The 12,428-nt window shown below is 43.0% G+C and overlaps 1 protein-coding gene across 2 annotated transcripts in view; it reads left to right on the forward strand.

Moving 5' to 3' along the window:
- DDX60 (DExD/H-box helicase 60) overlaps nt 1-12,428 on the forward strand; it is a 179,511-nt gene that overhangs the window by 53,356 nt on the left and 113,727 nt on the right. For both annotated transcript variants that reach the window (XM_066573553.1, XM_066573554.1), the window contains 2 exons: nt 610-782; nt 9,272-9,524. In XM_066573553.1, the coding sequence (XP_066429650.1) occupies nt 610-782; nt 9,272-9,524 (426 nt within the window). The remainder of the gene's footprint in view (nt 1-609; nt 783-9,271; nt 9,525-12,428) is intronic.

Genomic DNA, 12,428 nt, shown 5'->3' on the forward strand with positions numbered 1-12,428 from the left:
AGCAGGGTATGCAGAAGAGAAGCTGGACCGCTTGTCTTCTGCATACTTGTGATTTGTTCTCCGAGTGGGATACCAGATGAAACAATAGTATCAGAGGTGTCCTGCTGGGAACTGAGTGTGCAGCCTTAATAAGGCTGATCGCTGACTTTGAGCAAGTCAGCGATCAGCGAAAAGTGCACGACGACCCCGTGTTTAAACACAACGGTTATTGCTCAAAAGATGGCTTTTGAGCGAATTTTGAGCGACAATCGCTGTCTCTAAACGGGCCTTTAAATTTAAATGTGACAGATTTGTTGCAGATATTTTTGCCTCTGTCCCCATCTGATGAATTAATCTAAGACATAGGTGATTCGTCTAATTCATATAGGTTACAGAAACAACTGCATTATGATGAAATAGATTTTTCTTTTGTAGACATTTCTACAACAAATCTGTCACTTCTGAACATATCTGATGTATTCACTTGATTAGAATAAACTGTAATTCAATAAAAGATGTAAAAGGTACTTTCTATGGAACCTGTATGTATAGCATAAACTTTAGCATTCAGAATAGTAGAATGCAATGGAACAAATTAATTAGAATAAAAAGAGTTTTATATTCTGACAGAAAAACCAAAGGACAAATTTGCATTACGGCGTTATCAAAAACTACAGACCCTTAACCATCTTTATGGGCAATCTTTAGGCGTAAAAACGCCTAAGAAGATTGTATTGCAGAGTGATCAACCAGAAGAGAAAAGTTCTGCTCATAAGACTGTTGTAAAGAAAAAAGAACCCCAGGTGAGTTAATAAATGAACTTTTGATGTAAAAAGTATCAAAAATATAGTTACAGACAGTGAAATATTTTATTAACAGCATGCAAGGAATTTGTAAGGAATTATTTGTTTTTTTAAATGTGATATATTGCAAATACTAGCGGTAATCCATGAGTAGCCGTTTTAAACCAATAAGAAAAAGTACAGAAAAGAGATGAAAGAAATCCCAGCAACAATATTTAAATAAATATTTAGAAAAATGTGATGAATAAAATATTATAAAGTAACATCAACTCAGTAAAATCTCTAGGAATTTAAAATGTGATTGTTCTCAGTAAGAAAAACCAAGTAATCTTGTAGATATGGTACCTTTTAAAGGCTAACAAAAATACATGACGTTATAGCGAGTTTTAATAATGGAACAAATCTAACGACGTATACACATGATCACATGGGCGGGCAGGAACATGGTGAACTTAATTTGCACTAGATAATAATAATCATCTTTATTTATATATCGCCAACATATTCCGCAGCGCTTACAAAACTAAGGGGAGAACAGGTGCAAGAAACAAAAAAGGTACAAAAACCACTGTTACATGAAGTAATCAATTGATAGAAACACTGGGGGTGAGGCTCCTGCTCCAACAAGCTTACATACTACAGATAATGGGGTGATGCAGAAGATAAAGGGCTGGAAATGTGCACAGTACGGCGAGCTGGTGAGTGTGGGATGCTATACACATAGAGAATGGTCAGACATAAGCCGTGTGGTGGTTGAATCGGTATAACTGTATGGAATGGGTGGTTGATTACGGCTAGAAGGGATTGCAGTCAGAGAGACAGGGAACATGTTATCAGGCATAGTTAAGAGGGGTTTGGTTTAGGGATTATGGTATGCCTCCCTGAAGAGGTGCGTTTTTAGAGCATGCCTGAAGTTTTGTGTGTCAGGGATTGCTCGGATAGTTTGGGGTAGTGTGTTCCAGAGGACTGGTGCTGCTCTGGTGAAGTCTTGGAGGCAGGAATGAGAGATTTAAGTTAAAGGGGCACTTAATCTGTATTCATTAACTGTGCGGACTGGATGGTGGATTGAGATGAGGGAGGCAGCGTGGTGCTACGGAGAGCTTTATGGATGAAGGTAGTGAGTTTGAATTGAATTCTATATTTGACAGGCAGCCAGTGCAGTGACTGGCACAGGGCAGAGGCGTCCGAGTAGCGGCTGGACAGAAAGATGAGCCTGGCTGCCGCATTCAGGATGGATTGGAGAGGGGAAAGTCTGGTGCAGGGAAGGCTGATCAGCAGCGAGTTGCAATAATTGAGCCAGGATTGGATAAGGGCAACAGTGAGTGTTTTTAGCATTTCCACAGTGAGAAATAGGCGGATTCTTGCAATGTTCTTGAGGTGCAGGTGACAAGTTCGGGCAAGAGATTGGATATAGGAGGTAAGGGAGATATTGGAGTCTAAAATAACCCCAAGACAGTGGGTGTGCTTGTCTGGGAGCTATGGTGGCACCACACAATGAGATGGAGATGTCAGGATGAAGTCAGTTAGTAGAGAGTGGAAACACCAGTAAATTAGTTTTTGAGAGGTTCAGTTTTAGGAAGAGAGAAGACATAATGTTAGAGACAGCGAAACAGACAGTCAGTGGCATTTGACCACAAACCTTGTTTTTACTAGTGGACTTAATAAAGATACATCTGAAGATGTGTTTATTTATCAAGAAGATTCCTGTGTGCTGCTTATACAACGTCCACCCCTCGATTTGGCTGTCAGAAGGTCATTTGCCACTTTAGTCAGGGTGGTTTCTGTCTAGTGTTAAGGGGCGGAAGCCAGACTTGTAGAATGGTTAAGAAGAGAGTGTTCTGATAATTAAATTATAAGGCAAGAGTAAAAGGCGTTCTAATAGGTTGGAGATAGGTTGATAGTTGGCAGCATCGGTTGAGTCAAGAGTCAGTTTCGTTAGCAGTGGGGATATGATAGCATGTTTGAATGAGAAGGGGAAGATGCCAGAGAACAGAGAGAGGTTAATATAGTGGTGAGATGGAAGATAACCACTGGGGAGAAGGACCGGAGGAGGTGTAAGGAAAGAGAGGTTGCTAGTACAGGTGGTGGGGCGAGCAGAGGAAAACAATCTGGAGACTTCTTCCTCTGTTGTTGGTCTGAGTACAGAGAGTGAGCAGGAACTAGATGCAGTACTGACGAGACTAGAGTCGGGGCTAATCTCCGATTGGGAGGTTATTTCCTGATGGATGTTGTTGATTTTCTTTTTGAAATAAGCAGCCAGCTCTTCTGCACTGAGATCCGTCACTAGGGATTGCAGTTTAGGGCTAAGAAGGAAGTGAAAAGTGTCAAGGAGTCCTTTAGGGTTGTGAGATGAGACAGGTGAAGTAGACTTGTTTGGCATGGTGGAGGGCTAGGTTGTATGTTCTGAGCATGAATTTGAATTGGAGAAAGTCTGCAGACATTTGTGACTTTCTCCACAGCCGTTCCGCATACCTAGAGCACTGCCAGATCAAGCGCGTTTGAGGTGTAAGCCAGGCTTGCCAAGTTCTGCATCGGCTGGCCTGGGTCATGGGGGTGCCTCTTCATCCAGGGCATGTTTGAGAGTGGTGTTGTGATGTGCGGCAGCCAGGTTGGGACAGGAGAGGAAAGAGATAGGGAACAGAAAATACTGTAGAGAACGGATGTGAATGGCCTGAAGGTTCCTGTATGTACAATAGGTAGGTGGGTCTGGAGAGATGCTAGGGAGCTTGAAAAAAAGAGAGGAGGTTATGGTCTGAGAGCAGGAGAGGTGAGTTAGTGAAGTGGGAAGCAGAGCAGAAACAGAGGAAGACCAGATCCAGAGTATTGCCATCCTTGTGAGTGGGAGAGTCTGTGAGTTGTGAGAGACCAACGGAGGAGGTTAGTGATAGAAGCTGAGAGGCAGATGTGGAGATGGGGTCATTTGTGGGGATGTTAAAGTAGCCTAAGATGAGGATTGGGATTTTGCAGGATAGGAAGTGGGGGAGCCAGGTGGCAAAGTGATCCAGAAACAGGCGGGGAGGACCTTGGGGGTGGTAGATAACTACTACTCACATGGACAGCGGATGGAAAAGTCATAGCGTATGTACCTCAAAAGATGGGAAAGTTAGTGAAGGGGGAGGAATGGAAGACCTGGTAGGTGCATTTTGGGAAGAGAAGAGCACCACACCTGTTTTCCGGTTTTGGGGTATGGGGAAACTGCAGTCCGTAATAAGACAATGCAGCAGGGGAGGCAGTGTCAGACTGCTGTATCCACGTTTCTGTGAGAGCTAGCAGATTAAGAGATTTAGTAGTGAAAATGTCATGAATGGTGGGGAGTTTATTGCATGCTGACTGGCAGTTCCAGAGTACACAATTAAAGAAGTCAGCAGAGGGTAAGCATGGGCTAGTGGTTGACTTGAAGGGTGTCTAAGTGAGGCAGGTAGGGGGTAATAGTTAGGAGCAGTGGAGAGTGGACCTGAATTGAGAGATCTATCCCCTGCTGCTAGTAGCAGCAGGATAGCGAGGGTAAGCAGGTGGTTAGGAGATTTAGGAGGGTGGCAATTATGTTTCTCAGTGGCATTAGGGGGTTTGAGACTTAGTAAGAAAGTAAAGAGTGCATGTGAACTGTGCATGGGTGAGGATAGGAGAGAGGGGCTGATTTGAATAGATTGCACCAGAGGTGGGCTTTGGAAATAGGTTTTAAAGCTAACAGCAAAGATGAGGATAGAGGTGACAGTATTGGTGATAGTTGTGAAGCACAATGCATTTAGGCAGAGTTTGTGGCCTACCTGTCTCCTGCCCTGTCGAACTGCCATTTCTGAGTGCGTGAAACACTGGATTCAGCTCACACTTCATGCAGCTCACACACGTAGATACCACCTGTGTGGCAATACTGATTTTATCCTACAATTTAGGATACAACAAGGATGCAGCTAGGAGTGGCTACTTAGATTGCATTAACTAGGCCACTGGTTATGTGAATGAATGCCTTATTTGCAATGGTGGATAGATATGGAGTTTGTAGAAGGGAGTTGAAGAATCCAATCATAGGACCACCCAAAGTGCAAAGAATTTTTCGTAATATGTGTTTGAAAAGCCATCCGGGCCAGAAGCCGTGGAAGGTTTAAGGGATTTAATCACCTCCCAAGCTTCTTGAACCAACACCTCCCCTTCCAGAATGTCCCTATGTTCTGGTGTTTGTCTAGGTAGGACCTTGTCTAACAACTTCTTGCGCATTTGCTGTGGGAAGTGTCCTTTAGTATATAAACTATTGTAAAAACTACCAAATTCTCTACCAATTTCTTATGGGTTTTGACTCAGATTCCCATTCTGGAGATATAGTTTAGGGAGAGCTGGTAGGAAGGGTCTAGGGGCCAGACGTCGAGCCAAAAGTTTACCTTGTCAGTCTCCCTGTGAGAAAAATTTATATCTGGACCTTAGTTGTTTTTCCGCTATGGTAGTTAGGCAAAGGTTAAGCTCAGTACAAGCTTTAGTTATCTCTGACAACCGAGCTGGAAAGGGGTTATCTTTATGCTGTTCACTTAAAGGGGTTGTCCGGCCAGAAACATTGCATGTCATTACTTCTGTTTGCCCATTTCCATGCACTTTGTAATATACATTGTGCATGGACAATGAAGCAAACAGAAGTTTTGGACTTACCTGAAGGGGTGCCCCCCCCCCTGTGTTGCTCCTCCGTCGTCCCAGGTTACCACAAGAATCTTCTCTTCTTCTTGTCACAATGGGGAGAGCCGAGACGGGGGCGGGGCTAATTATCGGACATTAACCCCGCCCCCGCCCCGCCTCTCCTCATTGAAAATAGTGCAGAGGGGCGGAGAGGAGGCAGAGAGGGGGCGGGAGCTCAGTTCCTGCTCCTCGCTCTTCCATCCTCCCCCCCCTGCACACAAGGAGATCGTATATCGGTCCCGGCTGCAGAGAGAAGAACTGCACATGCGCAGATGAGAAGGGGCTCGTTCCTGCGCCGACAAGAGCTGCTGCGGCCCCACAAGAAGAAGAGAAGATTCTTGTCGTAACCAGGGACGACGGAGGTGCAACACAGGGGGGGGGGGGCACCCTTCAGGTAAGTCCAAAACTTCTGTTTGCTTCATTTTTCATGCACAATGTATATTACAAAGTGCATGGAAATGGGCAAACAGAAGTAATGACATGCAATGTTTCTGGCCGGACAACCCCTTTAAAGAAGAATAATGCGCCTCTTTTTGCTAAAGCTCCGTAGCCCTCTGAGCTTTTATTTTCAAAGCTAGTTGGATGAATCTCCCTCTGACCACCGCCTTTTGTACCTCCTAATTGGTAGCGAATGAGGTATCTGCAGGAAATCACAGAGGTGGGAAAAAATGCTCAAAGACATAACTCACAGAAAAAGAGGCCAGATACAAGATATATACTGCAGGAAAGGCTCGATCGCTGTTTAACCTGGTAGCATGCAGCAGGCCAGATTGCTATATAGAGGAGCAAAAATGTTCAGGTGCCCGCTGATTGATTAGCCACTCAATTCAACCCAGGGTAGGGGAGGGGTGACTGCCAATAGACCCAGCTTGCACCATAAGAACTGATACCAGGCAGACCGCCATAAATATGTGCGCCACACATACAGGGATACAACCCGCACTGACTAAGCAGTGGATTGCCCTGCATTAAAAGTGTGCCACGCTGGCATGTCAGCCTGGGCTCCTCCTTAATTGTGAGAGAGCGTAGGTTCTGGCGTACGCGCGGTTGTCTTGCTGTGGAGTTCCAGTTTTGAGCCTAAAATACGCACTAACACCCGCATTTATCAGTGTGTGTTTTTTATGCATGCGGTTTGCTATAGATACTGGAGGAGCATCGATAGTGTGAAATTATATACAGTATATACAGGAAGATGTATAACTTATACCAGCGATAGATAGATAGATAGATAGATATGAGAAATATAGATAGAGAGATAGATATGAGATTATATATATATATAGTAAATAGATTAGATAGATAGTTATGAGAAAGATGACAGATAGATATGAGATAGATGATAAATAAATAGATAGAGATATATGAGATAGATATGAAGATATAGATATAATATATCATCTTTCTCATATCTACCTATTTCTCACATTTATCTATCTTATATCTATCGTCATATCTCTCTCTCTTTATATATATGTATATATATACATACATATATACTGTGTAGCAACCCAAGGATCAGTCGCTAACATCATAGGTAGACACTAGAGATGAGCGAGCGTACTCGGATAAGCACTACTCGCTCAAGTAATGTGCTTTATCTGAGTATCGCTGTGCTCGGGGCTAAAGATTCGGGTGCCGGCACGGAGCGTGGAGCTGCAGGGGAGAGCGGGGAGGAACGGAGGTAAGATCTTTCTCTCCTTCTCTCCCGCCCACTCTCCCCTGCTCCCCGCTGCGACTCACCTGTCAGCCGCAGCGGCACCCGAATCTTTAGCCCCGAGCACAGCGATACTCGGATAAAGCCAATTACTCGAGCGAGTAGTGCTTATCCGAGTATGCTCGCTCATCTCTAGTAGACACCAATGGGTTAAAATCCAAATTCTGATGTATTTTCACCTTCTCAGAAAATATTACCTTTTTTCAGCACAGCTCTTTAGCAAATAAACTTAAATGTCCTTTTAAGCAGGGTTTTAATAAACAGTCCAACTGTGTTTCTCACCCACTCTCCAGGGCAGTTTCATACAGTTGCCTTCAGTTCAGGTCTCACACAGCCTTTTCTCAGGAATGCTTCACCCAACTTTCCTGAGGCAGACGGTCAGTTTTTTTCGTGTCCTGGTCTCTTTCTGGACATTTTTTTACGGCTTCCAGCCCAGGTCTCTCTCTAGACCTCTCTCTGGTTCTCGGCCCACTTTACCCCTCAATATAGGAGGAATGCACACCTATATCCTACTTCCTAACCACACCTGTGGGTGTTTTCCCTTGTCTCAGGAACCAGAATGCCTGTTACCCCCTACAGGCCATTCTCTGCAGTGCACCTCTACAATGGATAGATATGAGAAGATAGATAGATATAATATATATAAATATGAGAAAGATATAGCTAGAGAGAGAGATATGAGAGAGAGGGATAGATGTGAAGATATATATGAAGGATATAGATAGATATTATATATATGAGAAAGAGATAGATAGATAGATAGATAGATAGATAGATAGATAGATAGATAGATAGATAGATAGATATGAGAAAGATGGTAGATAGATAAATATGAGAGAAATGATAAAAAATATAGAGAGAGATAGGATAGGCATAAATATGAGAAAGAGATAGAGAGATAGACAGACAGATAGATAGGAGATAGATACACATTATATATATATATATATATATATATATATATATATATATATATATATATTACATTCCCTGGGACCTGGACCACTTCTCCGTGAGATAGCAGCAGAACAGGCAGGCACAGCAGCCTCCGTTCAGCAGGAGGCAGGGGCAGCAATTGCTGACATCATCACTGTGCTCAACTCCCTGTGGGTTCATGTGGCTGCCTCTCTCCTCCTACCCCCTGCTCTTTTCTGCTTCCTCTCAAGCTGACCACACTGCCTTCCCCATGATAGGTTCGGTGCTGCAGACAGAGTGACCAACCAGTAATGCACTGAATGTGCATATGTATATGGAGGTGGGCGGCTTCTGGGTCCCCTGAGCGCAGGGGCGGGTCGCCACTGTGACCCCAGCGACTCCTTACGGTACACCTATGATAAAAATCGTACAATGGACAGAAATGGTATCATTCCTCCTCTATGCACCGTGAGGACTGTACCAATCGATTAAGTACTTAGGTTTCCCTTTTCTTAGTATCATTCAAGGGGATACAGAACATGTTTTCATTTTAAAACCTATAAATTTGCTTAAAGGGGCTTGTCATTGCCCCAAAAAAACAGGTTTTAAAATCGTACTGTGCCCAGAGGAAAATAAAAAGATAACGCATAATCACCTCTCTTCGGCCCCAGGTATGCAGCTGAGCGGCTTCCACAGCTTCAGTGTCAGCTTCCGGTGGAAGTTAGGTGACACTTTGGTCAATGAGAAGCACAGCATCACTGTGGGCAAGCCTGGCAATCACTGTTTGGGACAGTGGTGCTGTGGCCTTTGATTGGCTGCAGCGTTACCTGACTTCTGCTGGTTTGTCTTTCCAGAAGCCAGTGCCAGAGTCGTGGAGAGGCAAGTGTGTCTTATTTTATTGTTTTCCGTTGGGCCCGACTGCTTGGAAAAGTTTTTTTGTAATGTTAAAACCCCTTTAAAAAGGACTGTTCTCACAGGAGATATAATTGATGTAAATTAATTAACTGATCCGGATGCTTGGCTGTTTCCATAAACCTAGCCACCACTCACCACAGCCTGGATGTGGCAGCCGGTGGGACAAGGTGATGCAGGGCGGGGTAATTCTCTTGAGATGGTAATGCCATTTCAAGCCATTTGAATACAGGATACTTTTTATTAGGCATCTGCAAAAATTATGAGGCTATTTCATATTTTTCAGAAGAAAAAAAAGGATCAAATAATAGAAGCTAATCTAAAGAAGAGTAAGGCTGAAGAAGAGAAAAAGGAGCAAGATCAATGGAAGTATATGTCCTCAAAGCTGGAAAAAGAAATCAATGGAGATTTCTTCTTTGGTTTGAAAAATCTGGAAAATTTCATCAGCTCTGTGCAGACACCACATGTGAAATACCAAGCACAGTTAAGAGCATTAGCTGCTGGCTTTGAAAAATGGACCGAGGAGTGCAAAATGAAGTGTAGGTGTTTTTTACATTACATTTTTTTAGTGTTGATTTTTGTTTTGAATTAGTATGGGCTACTATCCCAGTGTGTATTGTTAAAAGGGGTTTTCACAAACATGTATTTCTGTAATTCCCATCTGTCTCAATAGAGAGCAATCTGCCTATTTTAAGGATTGGTTGGGATAGTGGTAAGAAAATGTCAGAACTAACTAAGAAAATGTCAGAAAAAAAAATCATACTACGGGAGCTGAACTTTATATGGGGTAAATTAGAATCCCTGTAAATAATTATATCTATGTATTGTCTACTATTTAAGCCTCTTTCACACAATCATTGTATCGCAGTTATTTTGCCGTGATAAAGCGACAGCTGAAAATCTCAACCATCTGAAGCATTGGATTACAATGCATCCGTTCAGATGAGCGATTTTCTGGCATGTAAATTCAGTCGAACTAAAAAGATAGCACATATGGTGCGCATTCCAAAGAGCCGCTTTTATGCGCGACCAGAAAAGATAAGCCTTGTGCTATCTTTTGTGGGAATACGACGGCCGTTCCCATAGACTCCTATGGTCGCCTATCAGAGCTGTCAGAAAAGGGATGGGGAGGAAGTTTAGCAGTGCCTCGTGTTGCTAAAGTCACTCCCCATCCCCTTTAGCATGACTAGCTCTGCTAAGCTCCCGCCATGTCCCCTCACCTTCCCCGGCAGCCAGCAAAGCGAGGAGAGGGAGGGAGTTTAGCACACTAGCTCTGCTAAGCTCTTGCCCCCTCCCTCTGCCGGCAGCCAGCAAGGGGCGGAGAGTGGAAGGGAGCTTAACAGAGCTGAACTCTCTCCCCCCGGTCAACAATATTCTTTGCTGCAGCATACATATGCCGGCGCCCAGCCATCTGAATGGGGAGAAAACAGGAGATGCAGCCGCAACTTGGTCACAGCTGCATCTCGTTCATGTGATTTTTGTCCGTGATGCGGGCAGTCGAGAGTCTCAGCACCTATATCCTGAGTTTAAATGCGATTGGCTAATTTTGAATACAACCACATCCCCAAACATAAGAGGGTGTTCATACTTATGCAACAACGTTTAATTATGTTTTTTTTATTTTTTCCACCCTACAAGATTCCAGTTTGTTTTTCAATGAAATTGTACAGATAATGAATCGCATTGAAGGTAGAAATTAATCTGATATGATTCATCTTTGTGGGATTTTTTAAACATGACCAAACATGGCATTTTAACAGGAATGTGTAGACTTTTTATATCCACTGTATATAGCCATATAGTTCCCCTGTAGTACTAATATAGCCATAGTGTCCCCTTGTAGTAAAATCAACAGTCCACTTATGCCAGGCAGCAGCACGACCCACTGTTTTACATACAATTTGTGTGCTTGCGAGATGCACAGAAATTACATGTGAAAGTAACCCATTATTTTCAATGGTTGTGTTTGCATGGGCGATTTTTATCATGCAGCGATGCTGCGAGATAGAGATATTGCAGCATGTCCTATTTTTGGAAAATATCACCTATTTTCTAAGGAAATGAAAAAAAAATCATATTGCACTTGCATCATACGGGGGAAAAGCAAAAAATAAATAAATAAAAATCGCAGGTTTAGAAGTGCGATTTTGGTTTAAGTTTCCAGGACCGATATCACACTTGCCTGTGTAAATACAGCCTTAGATATTTATGAAGCAACCACCACTCCAATCACTCTCTGCCTGTGTGTGACAGCTAGCAAATACGATACCAGGCTGTTGTGGTAGGAGGATTCCCATTTTGAAAATAGGTTGGGGTCCTGCATCTATTAGACCGCCTCTACACATGCAGAATCTGCTGTGGAATTTCCAATAGTGAAACTGCTGCAAAAATTTCACAGTGCTTACAATACAAGCTATCATATATACTCAAGTATTAGCCGACCCGAGTATAAGCCGAGTCAATAAGTTTTACCGCAAAAAATTGGTAAAACTTATTGACTCGATTATAAGCCTAGCTATACTAGAGTATATACTAGGTAAAAAAAAAAGCAATACTCACCTCCCAGCCAGCGTCTGTGTCCTCAGTGCGATGCTCTCCCAGGCGGTGCGGCCAGCTGCTGCAGTCTTCTCCCCGCTGTCTTCTCCCTGGCTTGCTTTTGAAATCCCTCCCATCAGCGCTGTGATTGGATTGAGCGCTGGCCAATCACAGCTGGCACTCGATAAACTAATCACAGCCATTCAGAATGACATCACTAAAAAAAATAGCTTTCTGTGACAAATCCTCAGCATTTTTCTTAAATACTGCAGATTCTGAATCCACAGCATGTCTATTTATGCTTCAGAATCATGCTGCGGAATTCAATCCTTGAAATAAAAAGGGTCGAATTCTGCAACTGTTCCACTAGTAAAAATTTGGTCAAATTGCACCATTTCAGTGCAGATTTGGCCACCGCAGAATTATTGTGGAATTTCTGTGTGCATTCCATTGCGGAATGTCCTCAGTGATTCCGCCATGTGAGAAGGCAGACAAGTATTTCTGGCGTATTCTGTGGATAAGCCATAAATGTCTACAATAAGGCATAACCCTTTATTATCCATTTGAATATATTAAAAGGATCATGGAGGACGGTTGGAAAACTGCAGAAGACTTTGGTGATTTGTAACATGTGCATAGAGCTGTATTATAGTAATTCATATTTGGATTGGAGCAATTGAGAGTTACTCCAGGTCTTTGTGGTTGGTAAAAAATATAGCAATATGCATTTTAATACATGTTCATGAATAAAAAAGAAGCACCTCAACAAGTAACATGTCCATTTTAAGTTAAAAGTAAAAATATATTTTGTCAGGTTGTGAAGACTGTTTCCCCCAAGCCACAGAGGGATTCGCTCACTTCTAGGGCTAGGGCTAGTCCTAAAACCTATAGTAGCAGCATACTGGCAT

The sequence above is a fragment of the Eleutherodactylus coqui genome, chromosome 7, assembly GCF_035609145.1.
Source record: "Eleutherodactylus coqui strain aEleCoq1 chromosome 7, aEleCoq1.hap1, whole genome shotgun sequence".
NCBI lineage: Eukaryota > Metazoa > Chordata > Amphibia > Anura > Eleutherodactylidae > Eleutherodactylus > Eleutherodactylus coqui.